The following is a 27,373-nucleotide window of genomic DNA, read 5'->3' on the forward strand; positions in this document are numbered from 1 at the left end:
AAAAGAAAGGTTGGGATTGATTTTGGGAGTTTTGGTTCCAACAGTTTAGGAATTAGGGGCCAAAAAAGGGCCCAAATAAGCATTATTCTTGGTTTTCGCACAATAACTTTAGTTTAAGTGAATAGAAATCAATGAAATTTAAACACAATGTTTATGACCACAAAAGGAAGGTTGGTATTGATTTTGGGAGTTTAGGTCCCAACAGTTTAGGAATTAGGGGCCAAAAAGGGACCCAAATAAGCATTTTTCTTGGTTTTCGCACCATAACTTAAGTATAAGTAAATAAAAATCTATGAAATTTAAACACAAGGTTTATGACCATAAAAGGAAGGTTGGTATTGATTTTGGGAGTTTTGGTCCCAACAGTTTAGGAATTAGGGGCCAAAAAGGGACCCAAATAAGCATTTTTCTTGGTTTTCGCACCATAACTTAAGTATAAGTAAATAAAAATCTATGAAATTTAAACACAAGGTTTATGACCATAAAAGGAAAGTTGGTATTGATTTTGGGAGTTTTGGTCCCAACAGTTTAGGAATAAAGGGCCCAAAGGGTCCAGATTTAAACTTTGTTTGATTTTATCAAAAATTGAATAATTGGGGTTCTTTGATATGCCGAATCTAACTGTGTATGTAGATTCTTAATTTTTGGTCCCGTTTTCAAATTGGTCTACATTAAGGTCCAAAGGGTCCAAAATTAAACTTAGTTTGATTTTAACAAAAATTGAATCCTTGGGGTTCTTTGATATGCTGAATCTAAAAATGTACTTAGATTTTTTATTATTGGCCCAGTTTTCAAGTTGGTCCAAATCGGGGTCCAAAATTAAACTTTGTTCATGTTGTTTGATTTCATCAAAAATTGAATAATTGGGGTTCTTTGATATGCCAAATCTAACTGTGTATGTAGATTCTTAATTTTTGGTCCCGTTTTAAAATTGGTTTACATTAACGTCCAAAGGGTCCAAAATTAAACTAAGTTTGATTTTAACAAAAATTGAATTCTTGGGCCTCTTTGATATGCTGAATCTAAACATGTACTTAGATTTTTGATTATGGGCCCAGTTTTCAAGTTTGTCCAAATAGGGATCCAAAATTATTATATTAAGTATTGTGCAATAGCAAGAAATTTTCAATTGCACAGTATTCAGCAATAGCAAGAAATCTTCAATTGCACAGTATTGTGCAATAGCAAGAAATCTTCAATTGCACAGTATTGTGCAATAGCAAATATTTTCAATTGCACAGTATTGCACAATAGCAAGAAATATCTAATTGCACAATATTGTGCAATAGCAAGAAATTCCAATTGGATTTCAATTGGAGTTATCTTTCTTTGTCCAGAATAGTAGTTGAATCAACTTAAATCATTGTTTTATACAATATACAATGTATATTTACTTTTACTACCAACTGATAGATTAAAACAATCTTTACCATTCAGTGATAACAAGCACTTTTTTTACATTTTAATATTTTATGATGTATTTAAATGAGTAGTTATTGTTGCAAACTTCATTAGAAATTTGAATTGAGATCAGTTTTGAAATAAGGGAAAGGGGGATGTGAAAAAAAAAATTGGAGGGTCAATTTTTTTCATTTCAGATTTCATAAATAAAAAGAAAATTTCTTCAAACATTTTTTTGAGAGGATTAATATTCAACAGCATAGTGAATTGCTCAAAGATCATTAGACCACATTCATTCTGTGTCAGAAACCTATGCTGTATCAACTATTTAATCACAATCCAAATTTAGAGCTGAATCCAGCTTGAATGTTGTGTCCATACTTGCCCCAACCGTTCAGGGTTCAACCTCTGCGGTCGTATAAAGCTGCGCCCTGCGGAGCATCTGGTTTGTAATGTTCCTTTTATGTTGTATGTGCATCTGTCAGTCTGTTTCCATTAATGTTCAGAATTTTAAATTATAGTAACAATAGAATTTTTTATTTTCTGACAGTCTAAATTTTTTAGGTATGAGATATGGTTTAATTTGCAATATATATGTTCCAGACCGTATGAGTATTTGGACCGTATGCGTACGGTCTGGACCGTATGCGTACTTTTTCGAAATACTCATACGGTCGGACCGTACGCGTACGGTCTGACTAATATCAAGGAGTTGGTCAATTGTACTAGATACAAATACATATAACAGATCAACATAACTTAACTCTCAAATAAATAGAAAAAAAATCAATTGTAATTGAAATAAAAACTTTACATTTTAACTATTTAAAAAATTCACGCTAATTAAATCTGTAAATCTCTAGTATTTAGCATGTACAAAATGTAGATCAGTAATATATAATACACTAATTGAATTATGACAATTATTCTCACTGAAATTGAATGCGAATAATGTGGGAGGACAATTGCTTTAGAATATTTAGCAACTTTTCAAAAAAATGCTAATCGAAAGGAACATGCATGAACTGAAAAAATGTAAATATTAAAAATATACTTTTGGTAGCGAGTGTCACCTTTGGCGAGAGTTTCAAAATAGGATTTAGATATACAATTAAACACATATCTAATTTAAATTGTTAGGTAGTTCATTTTATCCATCTTATGTAATAATAACAATTTGTAAAACTAAAAATAAAGATTTTGATAAATGTTTGTATAGATGTAACTCATATTATCCAATAACATGTATGGTCAGCTCATACTGGACCATACGCGTATACTCATACGGTCCGACCGTACGTGTATGGTCGGACCGTACGAGTATACGTATACGGTCCGGACCGTACGCGTACGGTCCAAATACTCATATGGTCTGGAACATATATACATTGCAGTGTTAGTTTAACCCTATAGAAGGGGAGATAAGTCACTATTTTCTTTACTATTTAGAAGTAGAGGTACACAATAGATTTAAAGTACTATCACTGTTAACTGTGGAATAGAATAACACCAAAGTCCAAACTTAGCTCTGCAGATTTTTTTCAGTTAATTTTGAGAGAATTTTAATTTATGGCAAGCCAAAATGGACAAAAAATAATATTAAAAAAATTGCTCTTTTTGTCCAATTTGGCTTGCCATAAAAGTTGTCTGATTTGAATTGTTGATAGAGTGAAAGACTGAAAATAACCTGTAATGCATGCAGCCATTTTGTAACATATACTTCATTTTTGGAAAATGATGCTTTCAGCGGCATGTTTCCAATACTTCTGACCTGAACTTCCATTACATTACTCTGCCTGCCGCGCTTGGTTCGTATTTACTTTCAATTACATTTCTCCATCTACCGTGCTTGGGTTCGTATTTACTATTTTACATACAGACTGGAATCTGTTTGTATTATCATTAATGTGAAGTAATCAACCGGGAACCAGTTTACATACTTTATTCACAGAATAAAACATTTTGACCTGTTCATATGTTTATTGTTATTAAATGGTATCACCCCAATGGTATTTTGAGCTTTCACTTTGTTATATTTCTCATATTTATTCTAGCTTTCACTTTTATCTACGTAATAAACAAATAGATCCGTTTTGACATGGTTCTGGACTTTTCACACACTAATGATCAGCAATCGCTAGACAAAATAGTTCTCCTAAATAATGTCAGCCTTTCTTACCATTTCACCTTAACAACCATTAAAAAAGTATTAATCGGAATTATCCTGCCATCTTTTGGATAGATACTGGACTTTATCCAGATTTACGAAGTTTTGAATAATCGGAAATTAGTAAACATGGTGCGTATGAATCGTCTGATGACACTTGGTCTCCGGTCCTTCTTTTTACCAAATAGATCGAAGTGTACCAACATAATGTTCTTAAGGTAGATGGGGTGTCTAAACTATAATCCATAGAATTTTTTAATAATTTGCCAAAATGTAGTTTGTATCCTGCTTGTTTAAAAACATTAATAAAAAGAATGGGTCACCAGACTCATTTTCACACTACAGGTTGTGCAAAATTGACAGATTTTGTATAGATTATGCATGGAAAACCCAATTTTCCGCCATAAAACAAAAACTGCACCATAGAATTTTGAGATAAAACATGAGAACATAGCTCCAATATTATGCTTTCAGATAAGAAAAAGAAAAAATTGGGTCACCGGACTCGTTTTCTTGATACATAATAAAATGGGTAAATTCCTAACATATTCTATTGTAAAAGTAATGCTATCTGAATTATCTGCCCTTGTATTTGAGTTGCCTCCCCTTATTTGGCATAGTTGGAAAAAATTGAATAAAGTAAAAGTATTTGAGTTTTTGTGAAATACAACAATAAAGAGGATAAACATGGTATTTTTTATATTACAATGAAAATTCTTACACATGAATTACCTACTACTCTCAAAATATGCACATTTTATCAACGATCTAGACCTTGTTTTCTGGTATTTCAAAATCCAAGATGGAGGAAGACACTCTATCTACCTTAAGATACTCATAAATCTATTTTTATAACTTTATTGATTATGTGAAGTAAAATTAAAAGATTGTTAGAACAATAAAGATATATAATTAATGGGGGGAAAACTTGATAGTATTTTCGTTTTACAAACAACTGCTTTTATTATAAGAAAATATAATGTGCCCATGTTGGTCCACTTTCTACTGGTTATAAGACAGATCGAAATATTGCGACTTGTTTACGTTTCTGTTTCACTTTCTTAGAATAAATGTTTAATTATCGATCTCGATAGTTTAGACTTCATTACGTTCTAACGCATTAATTTGACGATCTTTTCTGCATTACTTGTCAATCTAAACTTCAAATATGTTCAAATAACATAGAAAGGATGTTATATTTCTTACTAATCCGTAAGTCCGGTTGGGCTAGCGATAATTAAAATTTACTAGTCTGAGCTGAAAATTTAATACTAGTCTGTGGCATCGGGCTAGTGGTTAACAACGCAGACTGGACTCCGACTCAATCTTTGTTTACAAAGTTACAGCAGCAGAGTCTGTAACAGACTGTATCTGTATGACATGTGAATAAATTGTCGATATTGATGCTGGCTTTGAGAGAGTGCCACCGATTTATTGGCGGGGCGTGAGAACAGCTAGATTTGAAGCTCTCTATGTTTGATGCATGCACAATAGTGTTGTCTAGCTGATTTGACGCGATCACTATCTTACAAAGAATGAGTTTGAATATTGTACGGTGTTTTACTTGGTGGAGTGTCAATACACTCACAGTTAATGTTGATGTCAGAGTTATTCTTCACTTGCTTTTCCACAATAATTGTTGCGTGGTATTCTGTGAATTTCTCAGCAGTTTTAGTGCTCTTCGGACATGCTTTTTTGAGGAATTCGTCTGCTGGTTTAATAGCGTGAAACTTTTTACATAAAAACTAATTTTGGCTTCACGCTTGTTCGTTCCTGTCTGGAGATCTTGTTGTAGTTTCATTTTGGCAAGCATTTTTGAGACGTATCCATCCTCTCTTGACTTGTAATCTCTGGTGATACATTTTGCCACTTGACATGTATCCTTTCAAGCTTCTTTATTTTTGTTACCGAGCAGGGGTTGCATACTATGGCTCCATATCAAATTATGAGATCCATTCCTAAAGGTCTAGTTCATTGTTCTAATCTGACACAAATTTCAATAAGTGGAATGCCACCCAAGTTGAATATATGGTGACCCACTATAACAGCATAATTACTTGGAATTGTGTTTAATACCATGATGGTTCAATAGCATAAACTTAAATGGAGACAGAAATTTGACATGAAAGATTGTGGATTAGTGCAAAATAAAAAAAGATAGCTTACTATGATATATGGTTAAAGAATGAATATCAATCATATGGGTCATGGGCAGAGTTGTTATAAAATATCAATATGGCAGAGAAGTGGTTTCTAGTTTCATATAAAGCGACCTGACTGACATGAAATAACAAAATCAAAGGAGTATCCCTATTTGTCCAATCTTCAAGGTGAAATTAAACTAGTATAACAATATTGTGCTATTGTGCAAATCTACAGAAATAGAATTTGCTTCAAGTAACAGAAATAACTTAACTATGTCACTAGTAACTTATTTAACGAGTATGTATGTAATTAGTCCTATAACATATGACTTCGGGAGCATTATTTACTATTTCTATTTACTGTTCTGATAATTTTTTTTTTACTATCTGACAATATGCCACACTTCGCATTCAAAAAATTAAAAAAAAATATCAGTATAAAAATGTTAAAAAATGAATAAGAATGCTAAGTCATAAGTTATAGGACTGGCGGCGTATAAGAGCTTGTTACAACAGGCTCTTCATAACCATTAGGTTTAAAAAGGATACTAGTAGTCTGTCAATGATTCTTGATGTAGAAAAATGTAATTGCAAGAAAAAAATTACACATTACTTAGTATACTTTAGATCATTCAGGTACTCTTTATTTAGTATGTACAAAAGAACAGCCATGTAGTCATTAAATATTGAAAATCATTTAAATAGTCTTGACCTATTTATTAGTACAAAAGAACAGCTAGTAGTCATTGGATATTGTAGATCATTCCAGTATTCTTGACCTACTTATTTGTACAAAAAAAACAGCCAGTAGTCATTGGATACTGTAGATCATTCAGGTAGTCTTGACCTATTTATTTGTACAAAAAACAACAGCCAGTAGTAATTGGATGCTGTAGATCATTCAAGTAGTCTTGACTTTTGACCTATTCATTTGTACTAAAAAAAAACAGTCAGTTGTCATCTTTACTTCACGTACACACATATACGAATATCAATTATATGCTTACGAGACATGTTGCAATGTTAAACTTATTACGGTATGTGAAAATCAAGACTTGACTAAAAATATCCCAATATTAGATGCAGTGGTGTCATTTTTCCTCAGAGCTTTCAGCTCTTTGATTATGAGTTTGCTGTCATATTAGATCTGTAAACCAATTTATTTTCCTCAATACTTGTTTGTGTGTTTTTAAGCTCTTAACCAACTTATATAATTAGCAGTAATTGTTATATATATGTTCTAACTTCCTAGATGTATTCATTATAGGACAAGATCATCCAAGTAAGACATATTCAATTTACATTAGCCTTATTTACTAATTGCAATAGTGATGTAGATAAAATGTTTGACAAAACAATAACATTAAACATTTTGTAGTGAGTTTATTTTGCTTTTGAGTAAGGTAATTCAGCTTATGCTCCAAGAACATGTGTAGTTTGTTATTGAATTTGTACATTATATACATGTACATAAAAGTATGGTGGTTTCTTTTATTTTCTAGGTACCATTTTTCGTGCATGGAGGAAAATTTGCTTTCTCATGGATATTTGAATTTGTTGTTTCCCAAAATTCTGCAAATAATTAGACAGCAAATTTGTAATTTGTATTGTTTACCTATCACAAGGAAATCAATGACAATTGTTATCCCACTAATAATAGTGATTCCTCAGTATAAGTATTGCTATATCTCTCACATTTTCACATGCTAATTTACTACAGATACTACAGAAAAAACAGATCAAAGAACAATGGAAAAACAGGAGACTGTTGGTATGTTTCTTTTATTTACTATTCCAAAAACTAGAGGACCCATTTTTTTTAAATAGATCACATACCTTTATGTATAATGTGCTTTTCCAAAGACAATACTTTAGATTTAACTTAAATATTAAAAACACCAATTCTGATATGTGAGTCAGACATATTTTTTAGACCGTTGTTGATTTTTATCATAATTTTACACATCAACCTTCAGGACCCTTTATTATTTGACAGTACTTGGACAAAAGTCATGGTTGCCTTTATTTTTGCATTTTTCATAGCATAAAACATGTTGAGTGTGTTTTAAAGATAAGAATGATTTCTTTATTGAACATGTTTAATACATAAATTTACATGGTATACATGTAGAGGGTAAAAGTACATTTTTAACTTCATGTTGAATATAAGTTATTTAAAGAATGCATTTCTTTCAATGTTTTATATAAAAATAAAGAGATGTGGTATAATTATCAATGGGAAAAACTATGCATTAAAATTCAAATGAAGTGGATTATTATAGTAAGCAAATATAGGCGACCAACAGCCTTCAACAATGAGAAAAAAAAACCATACTGCATAATGGACAAAAAATCCCTGACATGAAAATGATACAATTCAATTGAGAAAACTAAAGGTTTATTTGACATGATTGATATAAAAACAATTTACAAAAAACAAATATTACAGATATGAACCAATGATAACTGTCTATTGTTTTTTGCAGAGTTGGGCTTTTTTCAAACCTTTAACAAGACAAATGTTTGGGCTTTGTTTTTGTTCCTGTTGACATATCTGTTGAATCAGTTGGACCGGTTCCTGTTTGGTATCACGGCTAAGTCTATGGCCCAGGAGGTTCACTTTGGGGACCAGGCTTGTATGATTAACAGTACTTATTTCACAGACAGTGATCTGATAGGCTCCAACAACACTGATATTAAATGTGAGGCTGGAGCTGAAAACTTGTAAGTCTAAAATATAGGAAGATGTGATGAGACAACTCTCCGTCCAAGTCACAATTTATAAAAGTAAACCGTTAGTTTTGAATATAATAAATCATATAAAAAATACATGTACTCTGGTCAACAACATTGAATCTTGAGAGAATAATACTTCTTTTTCCAAGTTATATCATTTAGCATACATTAAGCATGTAACTATAAAACAAAAAAAAAGTGTTGTATTTATCTTTGTTGAAACATTTTAAGTTAAACATGAATTTATTTATGCAAAAATGTCTACCATTGATCGAAGTACATTTATATGAAGCGTGGAACAAATTTATTCCAAAAATGTGCAAATGAAACATACATGTAATGTAATTATATAATGGTGAAGATAAAAGTACATTTGATGCTACATGTAATGTCAATGATTTAAAAAATAATTTTATTAAAACCAAAATTGAAATTTCTGTTTTTCTTGAAGTTCTTCTGATTTGTTAGAGTTGCCGCCGGTAATGGTCTGAAATTGTACATGCAAAAACAGACATCAATAAAAAATTTGCTAACGTTTATTTCAGATGCTTAGATATAAGAAATGGCAATGGTAGCTATGTGTGTAAATGGGACTACAATGGTCAGGGATTAGAGTACCAGTTAGTAGCTGGACCTGTTTTTATAGTTATTTACACATTTTCTGGGATCTTCATTAGTTTTGCTGCAGACAAATATAATCGTAAGGTCATGTTGGCCTCTTGTTTGGTCATCTGGTCAACCATGACCTTATTGACAGGATTTGTAAACAGTTATTGGCAGATAGTCATCCTGAGATTTGGACTGGGTATAGGGTAAGTAATTTATGAACAGCTATTAGTACATTAGATTTTGACGAAGTTCTTGTTTAGGGTATTAGTATATATAGACAGTTATTTTAGATTGTCATATAACGTGTATAGTTAAGTTATAATTAAGGTTTCCCATTCCAGCACATGAAGTTCTCCATTTCCGCCTTTTGAATTTGAAGACTGCATGTCTCCACTCATCTGGCTTTAATTTTATCTACATTTTCATTGAACATTTCATTTACAAAACATTTCAGTCTAGCAATGAGCATGATGAGAGAAGAAATACATAATTTGACTTGATATAAGAATGACTATGCAATCTTCAGTTTTCAATAATTGTAATTGTCAATGGCATTTTATTTTATAAAACTATAACTTTTGAGAAAGTTTGCAGACCTTAGGTTAAATAACTTAGTACTGTAGGTTCAATTTTTGTGGTTTGAGAAAAATGACTATTTGTGTGGATATTTGATTTCCTGGTTTTCCGACGTGGATATTTGATTTTTTGGTTTTCGGACGTAAATATTTGATTTCCTGGTTTTCCGACATGGATATTTGACTTCCTAGTTTTCCGACGTGGATATTTGACTTCCTGGTTTTCACCAAACTCTGCATACAAAGCCTATAATTTTTTTTTAACTCCTTGAACATTTGAATTCCTGGTTCACTAGTACACATGAAACCCACTAAAATTAGTATCCAACGAATAATAAAGAGTCCACAGTATTTATCTTGATCTTCTTTTATTTCAGTGAGGCTGGATGTACCCCCTTTGCAGCTTCTATGATAGCAGATTACTTCCCTAAGCAGAGTCGTGGATTAGCATTAGGTGTATATAATTGGGGTATCTACATTGGCTACAGTATGTCATATGCCTTTGGGAATTTTATCAGCAAGGCTAATATAAACAATCAAGTAAGTTACAAAATGAAAGTGGTTATAATTGTGAAAGATTTTGATATGATATACAAGGCCATGTTTATACTATTTTTGGTGTATAGGGTTGTTTATGTTATGCTAGGCCATGCATATATAACATTTGTTGTTTATAGGGTTGGTGTTGTAAACGTAGAATTCCGAGCGTTCATAATTTATGTTAACACCATCTTTGTAGAAAATAACAGTCACGATTTATTCACACTACATGTATTATACAGATGTTACATAAAATACAAAAGACACAGCATACACTTTGACAGTACAAACATTCGACCATTTTGTTCATCCGGCAACATCTCTCTCCCTCGCATGTCACTATCACACAACGTCAAAAATACTCGAAACAACGTTACCACTGTTTTGCAACATTACGGACATGAAGACAAAGTAACAATCACAACAGTTGGTTATGTTATGATAGGCCATATATATGTAACATTTGTTGTTTATAGGGTTGTTTATGTTATACTAGGCCATTTATATGTAACATTTGTTGTTTATAGGGTTGTATGTTATACTATGCCATGTATATGTAACATTTGTTGTTTATAGGGTTGTATGTTATACTAGGCCATGTATATGTAAAATTTGTTGTTTATAGGGTTGTATGTTATACTAGGCCATGTATATGTAAAATTTGTTGTTTATAGGGTTGTTTATGTTATACTAGGCCATTTATATGTAATATTTGTTGTTTTAGGGATGGAGATGGAGTTATTTTTTAGCAGCAATTCCAGGTATAGCTATAGCAGCCTTGTTGTTCTTAACAGTTAAAGACCCACCTAGACAACAAAGTGAACCAGATAAGGATGCAGATAAAGAACAGAACACAATGAGTGTCAAATATAAAGCTAAAAGAGTATTTAGCAGATTTTTTAACCCATCTGTGATGTTGTTATTGCTAGCCTCATCAATTAGGAATGCAGGTTTGTACATAAGAAATGTCATTTTCTACATAAGAAAATGTCTGTACCAAATTAGGAATATGACAGTTGTTAAATATAAGAACATGTGGTATGAGTGCCAATGAGACAATTCTTCATTCAAATCATAATTTGTAAAAGTAAACCATTATAGGCCAACTTAGGGTCCTCAACAGGAAGCCTTTATACTGAACAGCAAGCTATAAAGGGCCCCAAAAAATGACTGGTGTAAAACCATTCAAACAGGTAAACAAATTGTCTAATCTTTATAAAAATGAGAAACATTTGTGAACCACATCAACAAATGACAACCACTGAACATCAGTTTCCTGTCTTAGGACAGGTGCAAACAAATGCAGCAGGTAATAGTTGTCCATTAGTTTGGTGTGTTTGAGCTTTTGATTTTGCCATTTGATTAGGGACTTTCCATCTTGAATTTTCCTTGCAGTTCAGTATTTTTTGTGATTTTACTTTTTGTCTTATTAGTGATCTCAAATCAGACATTGGGTTAACATTAGTATTGATCATTGGACTACTAATGAAGTTAATAATAATATCCAGTGACATGTGACTTTTGTATGTAATAGTGGAATTCTTAAATAAAGATCAGAAATGCATTTCAACAAACCACATAGAAAGCATAATGTTTACAGTTTATTCATACAAATGTATAATGTTGATTCATTTATTTTTTGTGGATTTAGTAAAAATTGTGTGTTCATTGATCTTTGATTTTATGGATTTACAAAAGTCTACATAAAACCGTATGATGAATTATAAATTCTATATATAACTTTTGGACTAGTTTAAATCTCGGTCTATTTCTTAAATTTATTCTTACATACTTTTTGATTTTTTAACCCTATATGCTAACATTCCCATGAAAATTTTAAAATTGTTTGTACGCACATTGAACGACAAATTTATGTGACGTATAAAATTTTCTGACGTCAGACACTCAATAAATGTGTTCGTAGATAGTAGATGTTTTTGTGTTCTGTTAAATTGTTCCTTTTAAAATTGTTAAACGATGATGACTGATGTACCCATATTTTGACTATTATATTTATTGTGTCTGTTTATTTAACGCATCAATGTAAAAATATCGGAAATTGATGAGACTGTCATTAAAGTGTGAGGGTTAGCGCTATAGAACCAGGTTTAATCCACCATTTTCTACATTTGAAAATGCCTGTACCAAGTCAGGAATATGACAGTTTTTGTCCATTCGTTTTTGATGCGTTTTGTTATTTGATTTTGCCATGTGATTATGGACTTTCCCAATTGATCTTCCTCTAAGTTCAGTATTTTTGTGATTTTACTTTTTATTCTTTGTAAAAATCATAAAAATGTGGTTAACCTATAAGATCCACAAAAATTGGTTCCCATGAAAATTAATGAATCCACTGACTAATGTTTTATGAATATCTGAAGAATATTATTACTTGATAGGTATTTTATACTTTTGGATTTTTGGCTTAAGGAAACAAAAAGCTGGATTTTTATTCCTTCTCCTTTGAAACTTTTCACTAATATTACTTCTGAGTTTACAGTAAATGACAACTGTCATTTTATTAATAAATCAATATTAATATAATAACACAATGTTGACTGCTGCTCCCATATTTTTGACATTTTTACATATTATTATGTCTGTTTGTTTTGTTCACACATTGTTGTCAATATAATGGAATTTTATGCAACTGTCATACAAGTGAGAAGTAAAGCTAGCTTTTAAAACAAATTTAATCCACCATTTTTTACATAAGAAAATGCCTGTACCAAGTCAGGAACATGACAGTTGTCCATTCATTTGATGTGATTTGAGCTTTTGATTTTGCCATTTATTTAGGGACTATCAGTTTTGAATATTCTTTGGAGTTTAGTATTTTTGTGATTTTACTTTTGTTTAATATTGATATTTTCTATTTCAGCGGGCTATGTAATATCCTACAACACACAACAGTACTTTACAGACTTACATCAGACTAAAGAACAAATAGGTGACTATATGTCATGGATACCTATTGTAGGAGGTATATTAAGTGTCACTGTTGGCGGACTCCTGTCCGATGTTATTGTCAAAAGATTAGGACTATATTCTCGAGTTATTGTTATTATAATTAGTTTGGTAAGTATATCTTATTTCTTGGTGTTAGAATAGCAATTGTATCTGTAGCAAAGTTGTTTTTGATTTAACTACATGTATATGCAAGGAAGAAAATAAATCAATAGACACAACTACATGTATGTCAAACTTAGATTTTCTTATAAAATGATACAAAATAAAATTCTGAAAATATAGATTCTTACATTGGTTCCAATTGATTTTTGGTTTTATCCTATTGAGATACTGTGGATTCATTATTTTTCGTTGCATACCAATTTACGTGGATTTTGTGGGTACAGGCGAACCATAAATTTAAATGTTCCATGAATTACAAATTTTCGATAGGCTTTTATGCAGTATTTTAATAGCAAAACTACAAATCAAAATATCCACGAGAGTGAACAGTTTCCTTAATCCATGAAAATCTAATTAATTTTCACAAAGTCAGCTAGAAAGAACAGTAATAAAAGCTCGATTACGATTTACGTCCAGATTGTTTAAAATACTACTAAGTAAAAAAGAGAATGAAGGTTAACCTCTGATATCATATCAAGCATGTCACTATTTATTTAAATGTAAGATTTGGCCAACAAATAAAACATTAAAAAAGTTCTGACAGTCCTGACTTTTAGATAGAAACATTTATTACCAAACTCTGTATAAATCATACATATGCAATCATAACATATGGAAAAGAAGGGCATCCATGTACTATGGACACATTCTTGTTTTTAAATATATTTTTGAAGCAATAAAAAAATTTCTGATATAGATTTTTTAAGTTTTGTGAATCTTAAGATGTTTAGATATTCATACTAAACCATTGCCTGGTTGCTAATCTCAGGAATTGAAAGGTGTCCATTAATAAAAAATATGATAGTTGTTTTATTAGCCATCATACATGTTATTTGTATATAGTTCTAATAAAACCTGATTTTACTGTACATATTTTTCCAGACATTAGCTGCACCATTTGCTGCAGGAACATTATTTTTTCTGCCACCTTATGCTTACCTATGCCAGATACCAACATATCTATTTGGTAAGTATAGTTAGACTCCCATAGATGATGGGTGGCCATGGTCAGGTGGGTCCTGATCCTGAAATCCTGGGCTTAAAAACATGAAATTCTGAGGTCCCAAATTTATAAAATTTAAATCTGTAAATTCGAAAAAGATCCATCTCGAAATCCGGATCTTAAAAACACATGATCCTGGAGCCAATAAAGGTCCATCCCCCCTCATAGATTAGACAGATGATGATATTACTTTTTTCTGAGATGAGGTTTATTTTTAGTTCAACATGTTATTGATTACTTTATTTATTTCTATAATTTTTAATTTAAATATCAATTAGATACAGGAGCGACATGAGGGTGTTTGGCGGGATTGTCATCCCTAAATTTAAAAACTTTGACTCCAGAGTTCCTGAAAAAGCATTTTTTTCTAGATCAAGAAAAATATTCATTAATTCCTGAGTTGTGACAATGTAAATCACCAATTTCTGCAAAAAACAAAGGCCCAATCCAGATGTCCCTTCACAATGGCATATCTCAATAACAACTGCCTAATATCACAGTGTCGATAATATGAAGATTTTTGATTCTAGAAGCCAAACAAAAAGTGCAAGGAAAAACAATAACTGATAAGTGATGGACACTTTGACAAAGGACAAGGGTCACTGTGTTCAAACTTCTTGACTCCCCCCTTGTATATTTGTATTATAATAATAGAAAGTACAGAGAGAACTAATATAGATAGATATATGAAGATGTGGTATTGATGCCAATGAGAAAACTCTTCATCCAAGTCATAATTTGTAAAGTAAACCATTATTGGCCAAAGTAGGGTCTTCAACACGGAGCCTTGGTTCACATCAAACAGCAAGCTATAAAGGGCCTCAAAAATGACAAGTGTAAAACCATTCAAACAGGATAAAAACGAGAAACACTTATGAACCACATCAACAAATGACAACCACTGAACATCAGGTTCCTACCTAAGACATAAATTATTAAGGACAGTTGTTTGTTGTTTACAGGTGAGATGTGGATTGGCATCACCATAGCAGTGTTGGTGGAACTGGTACCCTCTGATATAAGAACCACAGGAATAGCAGTTTATTTATTTATAATTACAAACATTGGTGGAAATATACAGCTACTTGTACCAGTCATTAAGAATTATATAAAAGAAATGCATAAACATGACATTCCTAAATATCCAGATGTAAATGCACTTAGAAGTAAGTTTTATCATCACTTTTTAGCTCACCTGGCCCTGTTACATATAGATGGCATAGTGATGGATGAAATGCATTTTAAGGTTTAGAAGAACTTTCTGTTTTTAGATATATGAAAGTAATGCTAAAATGTTATGTGTCTGGACTTATTTCTGGATTTACCTTCATCATGAACACTCACTTAAAGGGACCTAAATAAAATAAAAAAATGACCCCCTTTTGAAATTTAAAATCAAAAACAAACAACACTCATAAACATATGAAAGAAATGAAACAACAATAAAAAAGAAGCAAAGTTATGAAAAAGAAAGAAGATTGAGAGAGAAAGTATTGTTTATCTTTTAAAGTAATGGAATATATTCCTACACAGGCAAATTTTGTTCTTGTGAAATTCACGTTAAGTTCACATTAAAATTCACATGAATTTCACGTGAGCAAAATTGGCTGTGCAGGAATAAGATGGTGGTAGAGACATTAGAAACAAAGAAGTTGGTATATATATTATAAAGATGATTTTGTTTTTTACAGCTGCTCTATACATACTGTACCCAGGGCCATATCTGTATGGATGATTATGTGGTATAAAGATGATTTTATTTTTTACAGCTGCTCTGTACATACTGTACCCAGGGCCATATCTGTATGGATGATTATGTGGTATAAGATGATTTTGTTTTTTACAGATGCTCTATACATACTGTACCCAGGGCCATATCTGTATGGATGATTATGTGGTATAAAGATGATTTTATTTTTTACAGCTGCTCTGTACATACTGTACCCAGGGCCATATCTGTATGGATGATTATGTGGTATAAGATGATGTTGTTTTTTACAGCTGCTCTATACATTCTGTATCCAGGGCCATATCTGTATGGATGATTATGTGGTATAAAGTGATTTTGTTTTTTACAGCTGCTCTATACATTCTGTACCCAGGGCCATATCTGTATGGATGATTATGTGGTATAAAGATGATTTTATTTTTTACAGCTGCTCTGTACATACTGTACCCAGGGCCATATCTGTATGGATGATTATGTGGTATAAGATGATGTTGTTTTTTACAGATGCTCTATACATACTGTACCCAGGGCCATATCTGTATGGATGATTATGTGTTTTTTACAGCTGCTCTATGCATACTGTACCCAGGGCCATAACTGTATGGATGATTATGTGGTATAAAGGTGATTTTGTTTTTTACAGCTGCTCTATACATACTGTACCCAGTGTTGTGTAAAGTAGATAAAATGCGTTGTGTATAGATCGTGTTTATTGTAACGTCTAGCCATTGCTATATAAGTAACGTCATAATTACATAAGTCAAGTAGCAACGTTAACATGTATATATTCGCGCTAAATTCCCAACATTCTCGGGGCCGGCAAAAGTTAAAATATGAAATTATTAATTACTTTAAATGTCAATCGAATAGATATTTCTGAAAATTAAATAATTAAAATGTCTTTCTAAAACAAATTCAAATAATTCACTTATTAAATTCACTTTTAACGAAGTCTATCACTTTTGGGTAGTCCATTTCTTGATGTTCTCTCGAGCTCGGACAGATGCCTCTCGTTTTGGTAGAACTCTTGTCAATCTCTCTGTTGAAGAATCGTCATTGTTGTCATCTAAGTTGTTAATGTTTGTTCGGATTTCGAGCGGGTACAGTTTTACTATAGGACGCGAAGTACGTCCTGCACTAGTTCGTATTATAGCTGCTCGTGTAAAACCATCGTTTCCGGTGATCAATTCATCAACAACGGCAATGTTCCATCGGTTTTTCGGTAATTTATCATCTTGGACTTGCACTACATCTCCAACTTGTATAGTTTGTAAGTTGTTTCCTGTTTGGCGATGAAACTCTCTAAGAGTCGTTATGTACTCGGATTTCCACCGGTTCCAAAAATGCTCCATTAAACTCGACTGTTTATTCAAATGTTTATGCAGTTCTTGTTTTCCACTATTCACGGCAATGTATTCAATATTCGGTTGTGGATACGGCGTTAAAGTTATTCTTCTTCCGTACAGCAAGTGTGACGGAGTTAACGGCTCCTCGTCCTCAATATCCGGTGATACGTAGGTCAATGGTCTATCATTAATGATCGCTTCTATTTCTGTCAGAATTGTTTGAAGTGTATCCATGGTAACGTAAGATCTGCCTAATGTTTTCTTCAAACAAGTTTTTGTAATTCCTATAAAGCGTTCCCACCATCCACCATACCAGGGCGCTCTTTTTGGTATGAATCTCCAAGTTGTTCCATATGTTGACAACGTATCGTTTAGCGATGGTGATTGGGTTAATTTCTTTAATGTTTCCGAGGCGGCTAAATATGTCGAGGCGTTATCCGATATCATGGTGTGTGGTCTAGATTTACGACTAGCGAATCTTCTAAAGGCTTGTAAAAATGATTTTTCTGATAAGTCCGGTACAACTTCCAGGTGTACGGCTCTGGTTGAAGCACAAGTAAATAGGCATATAAAAACCTTGTGTTCAGTATCATGTGTATCTCTAATGTACAGCGCTCCGGTAAAGTCTACGCCGGTAATTGTAAAAGGCGGTTCTTCAAGTAATCGAACTTTTGGCAGTGGCGGAGGATCGGGTGCTGTATATGGTTTACTGTTGATTTTTCGACAAATTACGCAATTTCGCAAAATTCCTCTTACGTATTGGCGAATTCGGGGTATCCAGTAAGTTTGTCGTATCTGAGTCACTGTTGATAAAACTCCTGAGTGTTTCATGTACTTGTGTATATCAAGAACAACTAATTTCGTAAAATGATGACTTCTAGGTAATAAATAAGGAAATTTCGTATTTTCACAAACAGGTGCGTTATGAATTCTCCCTCCACAGCAAATTGCGTCTTTGTTATTCAGGTACAATCTTAGTTGTCTAACTAAAACAGTAGGTTTAGTATCCTTTAATTTCAAGTTTAACATTTCGTCCTTAAATGAAGTTCTTTGGCAATTTAGTATCCAACACTCTGTTGCATCCTGCAATTCCTCTCTTGAAACGTATTTCTCCTTATTTCTCTGTAATATTGGCGAACGGCAATTTCGTATAAATCTTAATAGATAAGCTGTTATTCGTAGTAATTTTGATAATGTACTATATCTAGTAATTTGCACAATTTGGTGTATTCCTTGTTGATTATCTATTTCTTTGTCCGCTGTACTTGAATCTTCTATATCTGTACTGGTAAGTAGTACTGTTGTGTCATTTGGTTTCCATGACGGCCATTTTGATGCATCAGAGATCCATTCGGGTCCCTTGAACCATAGTGTATTCTGTTCAAACTGTGACGCGCTGAGTCCTCTAGTAAGAAGGTCAGCTGGATTATCTTTCGTTGGGCAATATCTCCATTCTTGTGTATTGGTCAATTTGCGTATTTCCGTTACTCTATTTCGTATGAACCTTTTTAATTGCTTTGAAGTTGATAACCACTGTAGTATTATCTGACTGTCTGACCAAAACGTTATGTTTTCTATGTGTAGAACTGATTTTACGTGATCGGCTAGTCGTGCTCCAATCAATGCGGCCATTAATTCCAGCTGTGGTAGTGTCAGTTGTTTAAGCGGTGCTACTCTATTCTTTGCAATAACTAATGATGACTCATGATGGTTACATATGTTAACAGTTGCTCCGTATGCAGTTGTACTAGCGTCTACAAAAACGTGAAGTTGGGTTTTCTGATCTGGTAAATTGTTGTCTGTATTTCTAATGGTAGTGGCTCATCCCATTCGTACTTCTGTTCCCATAATGTCTGCATTAAAATCTTTGCTCGTACGGATACAGGGCTAAGTAATCCTAGCGAATCGTAAATACGTGACGACTGTTTAAGAATTTCACGTTTCGTAATATTTGGTAGTTCAATATCAAATAAGTCGACTTTTTGAAAAGTGATCGTATCTTTAACTGTATCCCATTTCAGTCCAAGTATTTTGACAAAAGTTTCTTTTTCGCATACGTCATGTTGTTTGGCTAAATCTGTAAGTTTTGAGCAATTTGAACTCCATGAACGAAGGTTGAATCCAGCCTCCGACATCAATGATCTGGCTTGTACAAAATACTTTGCGGCGTCATCTTCATTTTCCAAACTGGACAAAATATTATCCACGTAAAGGTCATTCTTCATCATTGCTGATACATTTGTGTTGCATGCATCCAAGTGTTTAAGTAGTGTTGCATTAAGGATGAACGGTGAACTTGTTGCACCAAACAGAATAGATTTAAATCGATATGTTGTAAGAATACTGCTGGGATTATCTGTGTCGCTCAACCAAAAAAAGCGTGTAAAATCTCGATCTTCCTCATCTAATCCGATATGTAAGAAAGCCTTTTCAATGTCCGTGCTTATTGCGTACTTCTTGGTTCTAAATCCCATTAATATTTTTGTCAAGTCGTTCAAATCTGGCGGGGTTGACATTAGGCAGTCATTCAAACTTGCGTGATCTGGCGATTTTTTACAGCTACAGTCGTACACTATACGAATTGGTGTTGTTGTCGAATCCTTTTTTACGGCATGGTGTGGTATATAGTGAGTGCTTTTACCATTGTCGTTTTCATCGTTTACCTTCTCTATGAACCCTCTCTTCATTTGGTCTTCAATAATTTCTGAATATTTTCTAAGTAAATGTGGTTCACGACTTAGTCTTCTAATTGTGCTCTTGGTCCTTGCTTTAGCGATCATGATGTTGGAAGGTAAGTCCGGATGATCCAGTTTCCATGGCAACTTGGCAGAATAACGTTCGTTTTCAAATTTGATACAGTCCTGTTGATAAGTCTTTACAAAACTCTCCTCATCGTCCTGTTGTGGTAAACGTATTCCTAACGATTCTAGATTCCAGAATTTTTCGATCTCGCTTTCCTCTGCATGGTGTGAAGTAACATTCAAAAGAATTGATGAAGTTAAGGATTTCTCTCCGTTTCTTATTACCGGTCCAGATAACAAGTAACCAATTTTTGATGCTACGGCTGTAGGTCCATTCCCTCTTATCACGTGATCTTGAACTATATCCCAATAGTAATCGGCTCCTATCAAGAGTGAAATTTCAAAGCTATCAGCGTTATTTGTCGGATGTGCGAGCTTCGGTCAGAAATGTTGCGGTAGTATGTAAACCTTCGCGGTCGGTAAATTGTCCCGCTTCAAGAATTCTCGCTTCTTTTGTGATGACTTTTCTGAGGTTGTTTAGAGTTATATGATCGCTATCATATTCACGGGCAATACTTTTTCTCGTTTCTACTGGTAGTTTACTAATAATTATAGGTACTAATAGCGCGCCATACATTTCTTGTGTTTGACCCAAACATTCAAGACCTCTTACGTACGTTTCTAGGTGGTCTCCGTACCTCCTTAGGCTGTTTAAATCATTTGACAGTGAAGGAAGATCCATTAAAGCTTTCATGTAGGCATGAATAATCTTTTGAGGCGATCCAAAACGCTCTTTGAGCAAATTAACGGCAGTGGTGTAATTGGCATTTGTCAGTGCGAAACCTTCAATAGTTTGGGCGGCATGGCCATGGAGTTGGGCCTTCAAGTAACTAAATTTCTGTATCTCGGTCAAAGTACTGTTGAAATGAATAGTTGATTCATAGGAATCCCAAAATGTTTGCCATTGTAAAATTTCCCCATCAAAGTGCGATAAAACATATCTGTATGGATGATTATGTGGTATAAGATGATGTTGTTTTTTACAGCTGCTCTATACATACTGTACCCAGGGCCATATCTGTATGGATGATTATGTGGTATAAAGATGATTTTGTTTTTTACAGCTGCTCTATACATTCTGTACCCAGGGCCATATCTGTATGGATGATTATGTGGTATAAAGATGATTTTGTTTTTTACAGCTGCTCTATACATACTGTACCCAGGGCCATATCTGTATGGATGATTATGTGGTATAAGATGATTTTGTTTTTTTACAGCTGCTCTATACATACTGTACCCAGGGCCATATCTGTATGCAGCATTTATATTTGTATTTGTGATGTTCTTGATGAGAAGAGACCAAAGAAAAGCTGAACAAAGTAATTATGTACCAATGAAAGATTCTGTACAAAATTAGATATATGTTTACATGTAGAAGTTATATTAATTATTCTATTGACATATTTAATATATTTTTAGAACTATTAGATTATTACCTCATTTAAAAGCTCTGTAAGAATCATGTCTCCTTCCTTTAATAATTCTGTGAATTTGTATTTTTTGTTGAATACACAAATGTAATAATTTTGGTGGATTTAATTGGTGTCTGGGTAATCCAAGAATGGAAGTTTTCAGAAAAATACAAAAAAAAACAAGAAAAAATGCATTCTATATATTTTATTTTAAGGCAGCATTTCCAAAGAAAGTTTTGTTGTACTTCAAACGGTGTATAATATTTTATTTCCAATTAATTTTTTTCAAGGATTTTGTTGAGCAGTCACTGATTTACAAATTGAACATTATGTTATTTTAATCGTAGTGCTACCTCATCATAATCTATTTTGAATTAACTAATGAGTTAGAAGTAAACATTCAGTACTCATTATGTTGTCCTAAACAGTGTGCAAGCACATGAAATACAGAGGCTTTTGATGCAAAATATTTTGTTTCAATTTAGATATATTTTATCAACAGATTGAAAAATTTCTTTAATATAAATTTGTGCTATTTGATATAAGTCACTGTTAAGTGTTTGGCACTTATTTGGAAACTGTTTAAAAGAAAATAGATGCCGAAATTTTAATGCATATTAGTCTTTGCCTTTCAAATTGTTTTCAGGAAAAAAACAACCAAAAATGCCATAACTCTATTTTTGATTTTTTGATACTCCAATTAGGTTTTTTACTTGCCAAAATATGAAGATAGATTAAATGTCTTGATTGAGAATTTTTGTTTAGGTGGTACCCAACACCTTCACTAAAATCAATTTGGCTCATTTAATTTTCATAAAATTTTGACAAAGTATTTACTTTGACCCTTTGACAAAATAGAAAAATTTCAAAAAATTTGTACCAACCATTTTATCAGAAAAATTACATTGGTTACATAGCAGTTTGACAAACAATAGTTTGGATCATTGATAAGCTTAATATTCCCTTAACAATACAGTGTTATTAAAACGTTTAGCTGATATTACAGAGATATCTCCCTGTAGTGTTAGGTACCACCTTAAATTGGTTCACAGTGGTATATGTGTTTAAATCTGTTGATAAACTTCTTGTTGTGGTCAGAACTGACTTAATGTATGTATGCCAATGGAACACTATTGAGAAATTTTAGTTATGTTTATTTGAAACATTTGCATTGCATACTTTTTGCATAAGCAGATATTAGGTCCTAAACTGTTTTGGAATGTGAGTTGCCATGTTTTTTTTGTTTTACAGACTAGATGATCAATATTTATTATTTGGTGCCCTGGGGCTTTGGTGGACTAGTACTAAACCACCATAACCAACTGTCATGAGAACTAACCAAAGACCACTTCCACTACCCATCCTACGACCAACCACTAATACTACTTCCATAACTAACTACCATCACTAACAACCATTGCTTACAACTACCTCACCAGTCACATCTACCATCATTAACAGCATGACTTCATCCTCCATCCTGCATGAAATATTTGCCACTGGACCATTCTAGCTTTGCCATCAGCCACCACTACCACCACCATCAGTCGTCACTATGACCACTACTAAGTTCACCATTATATACCACCACAACCATCCATTTATACTTCTACAACTACTAATATTACTACTGAGACTAACAACTTACTTTTATGAACAATCAATTTTTCAATGGATTGTGATTTGTGACTTGCAATTTGCTATTTCATTTTCATTTTCATTCTTTACTAGCCATTTATCATCAATGATGATGCATACATTTTTTGGTGACAATTACACATCCTTCATTTCCTCAGGGACAACTTTAGTTAGGAAATATTATTCAGATTAAATATATACTAATATTTTCATCTTTTGGTTTTTATGTTGTAACTTCACATGAACCACTGTAAGTCATTGGAAAAATGATGAGAAAAAGGGAAACCTCACCAGTTTTCTTGCCTTAGTAGATGAGACTTACAATTTAACTAAAACAGCAACAACATCAATTAAAAATAATTCAGGTTACTTGAAGATTATAATTGATTAGCGATTTCTGATATGTCAAAGGATTAACACCAATTTCATTTCATTGATAGTAAACATGAGGCCTACTACTTAAGTCATGCTTGAATGATTTAGGAATTTTTATATTGTGAAATGTACCATATTTTGACAAGTACCGATAGCTCAATGGATGCTTTTTGTCTTAATCAACCCCTAATGACACCAGTTTAGAAGGCAATAATTTGAACAATATGTAAGTTGCAGCTATCTTTATATTGGTCATTAGATAGAAATTGATGGTAAGCAGTGTATTCAAACAAAAAGTAAGAAGACTTCAGGGTAAACTTAAAACTAAGCAAGCCTTTATTACTGTACGTCTTTAGCAGTTTAGAGTAAACTACACATACAAATATACAATGAACATAAATTGTCATTCCTTTCTCTCAAAAAATGTGATGACAATGCAGTTTTTTTAACTGTAAATAAGTTAATTTATGTGTTGTTTATCCTTTTAATTCCAATGAATTTATTTTGATAAAATTTTTAGATCTAAAATTTATATTGTTTTAGAAACAATGTTGATACTGCAAGCTTTATAAATCCATCTTTATAGAAACTCATAAAATGTTTGTTTTTTTCAGGTGCTTACACAATTCTCCCTGACACAACTGCATAGCAACCTTTACCTTCAGTTAACTACCTAGCTTTCCATTGGAGAAGGGAACCCTCAATATGGATTTTCATACATTTTTTTTATAGAGTAAAACTGCATGTTTACAATATATCAGTAATGTTGTAGTTATGTTGTATATATAGTGATATGTTTTGCTGTGTTTTTGCAAAAAAAAAGACAGCAATATAAGACTGTTCCTATAGACACAACTTGTTAAAACAAGTGATGTTGACATTTGGACTGTTAGCTACAATGTTGACAGTCCATCAAATGTTTTGTGATTTTGTTATTGTGACATTTATCATTTTATACTCCAAGCTAGCATTCTTTCTCAATCATATTGAGACATAAAAATACTCAATTCTTACTAAAAATAAATTAATTTGTAAATAAATGTGTAAAGAAGTTTTATGATATTTTTGGATATGCCCACACTTTGAAAATTTAGCCGAAAATGTTATATATAAATATATCACTGATGTGAACATAGTTTCTTATGATTATTGGATTCATACAAGTGCTATATATATAAACATTATAAAACAAGTATGAAGATATTAAAATAGTTTCTAAAACAGTACTCAAATATATGTTTACCAAGATATATAAACATGTCTAAATTGAAAACAATGTTCAAACCTATTATTGTGTTGGATAAATACAGCAATTTGTATACATGTGCATGTAAAACAAATTTCTTGGTAAAGTGGTCTTAATACAGCACAAACAAAATTTTCCAAAAGAGCAAAAAAGTGAAAAGTATTATTTTAACAAAACACATTTGACTAACAGGTCGAACAACTGATGTCATTAAACCCTGCTGACTGCCATTTAAGATTACCAAGATATATACATTGTCTGGTTAGTTGTATTTATTAAGGTTGGTTGTTTGTACAACTGTACAACTGGGATAAAGCATGCATGGGGAAACCTATTTGTTAATTTTCCTGTAGAAATAGAGCCAACTTGTTACCATATATTAGCATGAAATTAACTATTGTAAGCTTCAATCTGAATGGTTTATACATGGAACAGTAAAAGTTCACAAGCATGAAAAAATACTGTTGTAAGGAAACTAATCATGTGCCGGCAGATCAAGGCTATTTACTGAATTTTTCAATGAAATTTTGATTTCAACCCTAAAAAAACCAAATAGTTGTGATACTCATATACATATATAAGTAATGAATGATATTTGTGTTTTCTTATGACTTATTTGTTGTGCAATACATTTTATTCTGTATTTCAATTTATTTCATTTTATTATTTGTATTGTTAATATAAGCAGTCCTCTTAATTCCTAAGGATTTGATGAAAAATGATATTTGCTGAATTTAAGTGTAACCATTTTTAAATTGTTGATATAAGTAACGGTATGAGATAGCTTCAACATGGGGTTTTAATTTTCAAATTCTAAAAAAATTGATGCAACATTAAATACGATTTTACTATATACAAGAAGATGTGGTATGAGAGTCGATTAGAAAACCCTCCAGTCACAATTTGTAAAAGTAAACCATTATAGGTCAAAGTACGACTTTCAATATGGAGCATTGGATCACACGAAACAGCAAGGTCTAAAGGGTCTCAAATTCATAGTGAACAAAGATTCAAACAGAAAAACCAAAGGTCAAATCTAAATAAAAAAACAAGAAACAGAAACACTAATGAACCACATCAACAAACGACAACTACTAAACATCAGGTTCCTGACTTAAGACAGGTGCAAACAAATGGAGCTGGTTTAATTGTTTTAATAGCCACCCTTCATCCTAACCTGAAACAATAGTGTACCACCTCATCATAAAAAGACACACCATGAAATATCAATTGAAATGGCTTAAGTCAATCAAAAGACATATTAACAAAAGCTAGTGGACATGGACTGAATGAATAAATTTGATATATGACACAATGTAAATACAAAGTTAATAAAAAAAAAATCATAAGGGTTCTCTCTTTTCTTCCAATGCAGTCCTCTAATGGAGTATTATCACACTATTGCCCATGCTAGGTGTGACAACAAAGGTGCAGGAAAATATTTAAGTTAAAAACAATCTTAATGGTGCGATTACGTAATGCTTCAACTCAGTACCCCCTGCTTGAAAACATCTTGTGAGGAACAATCCACCAAAAGTTGTGGTAGGTTGTTCCATATCCGTATTTTGTCTCGAAGAAGGATTGCCTTTATGTTGAAGTTCTGGCATATGTTCTGAGAAATCGTGTTGTGTGTCCTCTAGCGTTGTGTAGCATACTGCTTTTGGTTGTTGGTGACAGTACTGCATATTTCTTTGGATGAAGGCCCTGGTTGAATTTTCCTTTTTCGCTATATGCTCGTTATGTGTGTATTCCAATTAATGGCTTTGTGGATTGTTACGCCTAAGTATTTTGCTAAGTCGACCAATTCTAAATTATGCCCATGAATGTTGTTACTTGTGGGATGTGGGATGGGGTTATTGGTTACGCGTAGGAGCTGGAATTTGGGATGGGATAGTATTCAATTTGCCAATCCGATTCCCATCTGAGTAAGTTTTTTATGTCTTCTTGTATTAGTTTTGCACTGATGAGTCCTATGGAGTCGAAACGCGCTTCTGGCGTTCTAAATTATAATCCTGGTACCTTTGATAACTATTTACACCACTGGGTCGATGCCACTGCTGGTGGATGTTTCGTCCCCGAGGGTATCACCAGCCCAGTAGTCAACACTTGGTGTTGACATGAATATCAATAATGTGGTCATTTTTATAAATTTCCTGTTTACAAAACTTTGAATTTTTCGAAAAACTAAGGATTTTCTTATCCCAGGCAAAGATTACCTTAGCCGTATTTGGCACAACTTTTTGGAATTTTGGATCCTCAAAGCTCTTAGACTTTGTAATTGTTTGGCTCTATAAATATTTTGATATGAGCGTCACTGACGAGTTTTATGAAGACGAAACGCGCGTCAGGCGTTCTAAATTATAATCCTGGTACCTTTGATAACTGTTGTGAGTCTGCATCATTCTGGATCTGTCTGTACAATACGCAGTTATCTGCAAATTAACGAACTGCTGATGACTGTACATAATCCGGTAGGTCTTTGATTAACAGAAGGAACATGAGAGGTCCAACTATAC

General features: G+C 32.7%; 1 protein-coding gene across 10 annotated transcripts in view; it reads left to right on the forward strand.

Annotated features, from left to right (window-relative positions):
* LOC143063251 (MFS-type efflux pump MSMEG_3705-like) overlaps positions 1–25,500 on the forward strand; it is a 36,315-nt gene extending 10,815 nt beyond the window's left edge. For 6 of the 10 annotated variants that reach the window (XM_076235280.1, XM_076235275.1, XM_076235273.1 and 3 more), the window contains 10 exons: positions 7,433–7,483; positions 8,199–8,436; positions 8,994–9,260; positions 10,010–10,172; positions 10,897–11,122; positions 13,054–13,250; positions 14,187–14,271; positions 15,270–15,473; positions 21,404–21,505; positions 24,226–25,500. In XM_076235280.1, coding sequence (XP_076091395.1) covers positions 7,462–7,483; positions 8,199–8,436; positions 8,994–9,260; positions 10,010–10,172; positions 10,897–11,122; positions 13,054–13,250; positions 14,187–14,271; positions 15,270–15,473; positions 21,404–21,505; positions 24,226–24,260 — 1,539 coding nt within the window. In that variant the 5' untranslated portion in view covers positions 7,433–7,461 and the 3' untranslated portion in view covers positions 24,261–25,500. Of the gene's footprint in view, positions 1–7,432; positions 7,484–8,198; positions 8,437–8,993; positions 9,261–10,009; positions 10,173–10,896; positions 11,123–13,053; positions 13,251–14,186; positions 14,272–15,269; positions 15,474–15,998; positions 16,142–16,385; positions 16,445–21,403; positions 21,506–22,849; positions 23,443–24,225 lie in introns of those variants that run through there. The other 4 variants (XM_076235277.1, XM_076235283.1, XM_076235282.1 and 1 more) reach the window with 4 other exon arrangements.
* Positions 25,501–27,373: the final 1,873 nt, after the last annotated feature.

This window comes from Mytilus galloprovincialis, chromosome 2 (genome assembly GCF_965363235.1).
Source record: "Mytilus galloprovincialis chromosome 2, xbMytGall1.hap1.1, whole genome shotgun sequence".
In the NCBI taxonomy this organism is placed as follows: Eukaryota; Metazoa; Mollusca; class Bivalvia; order Mytilida; family Mytilidae; genus Mytilus; species Mytilus galloprovincialis.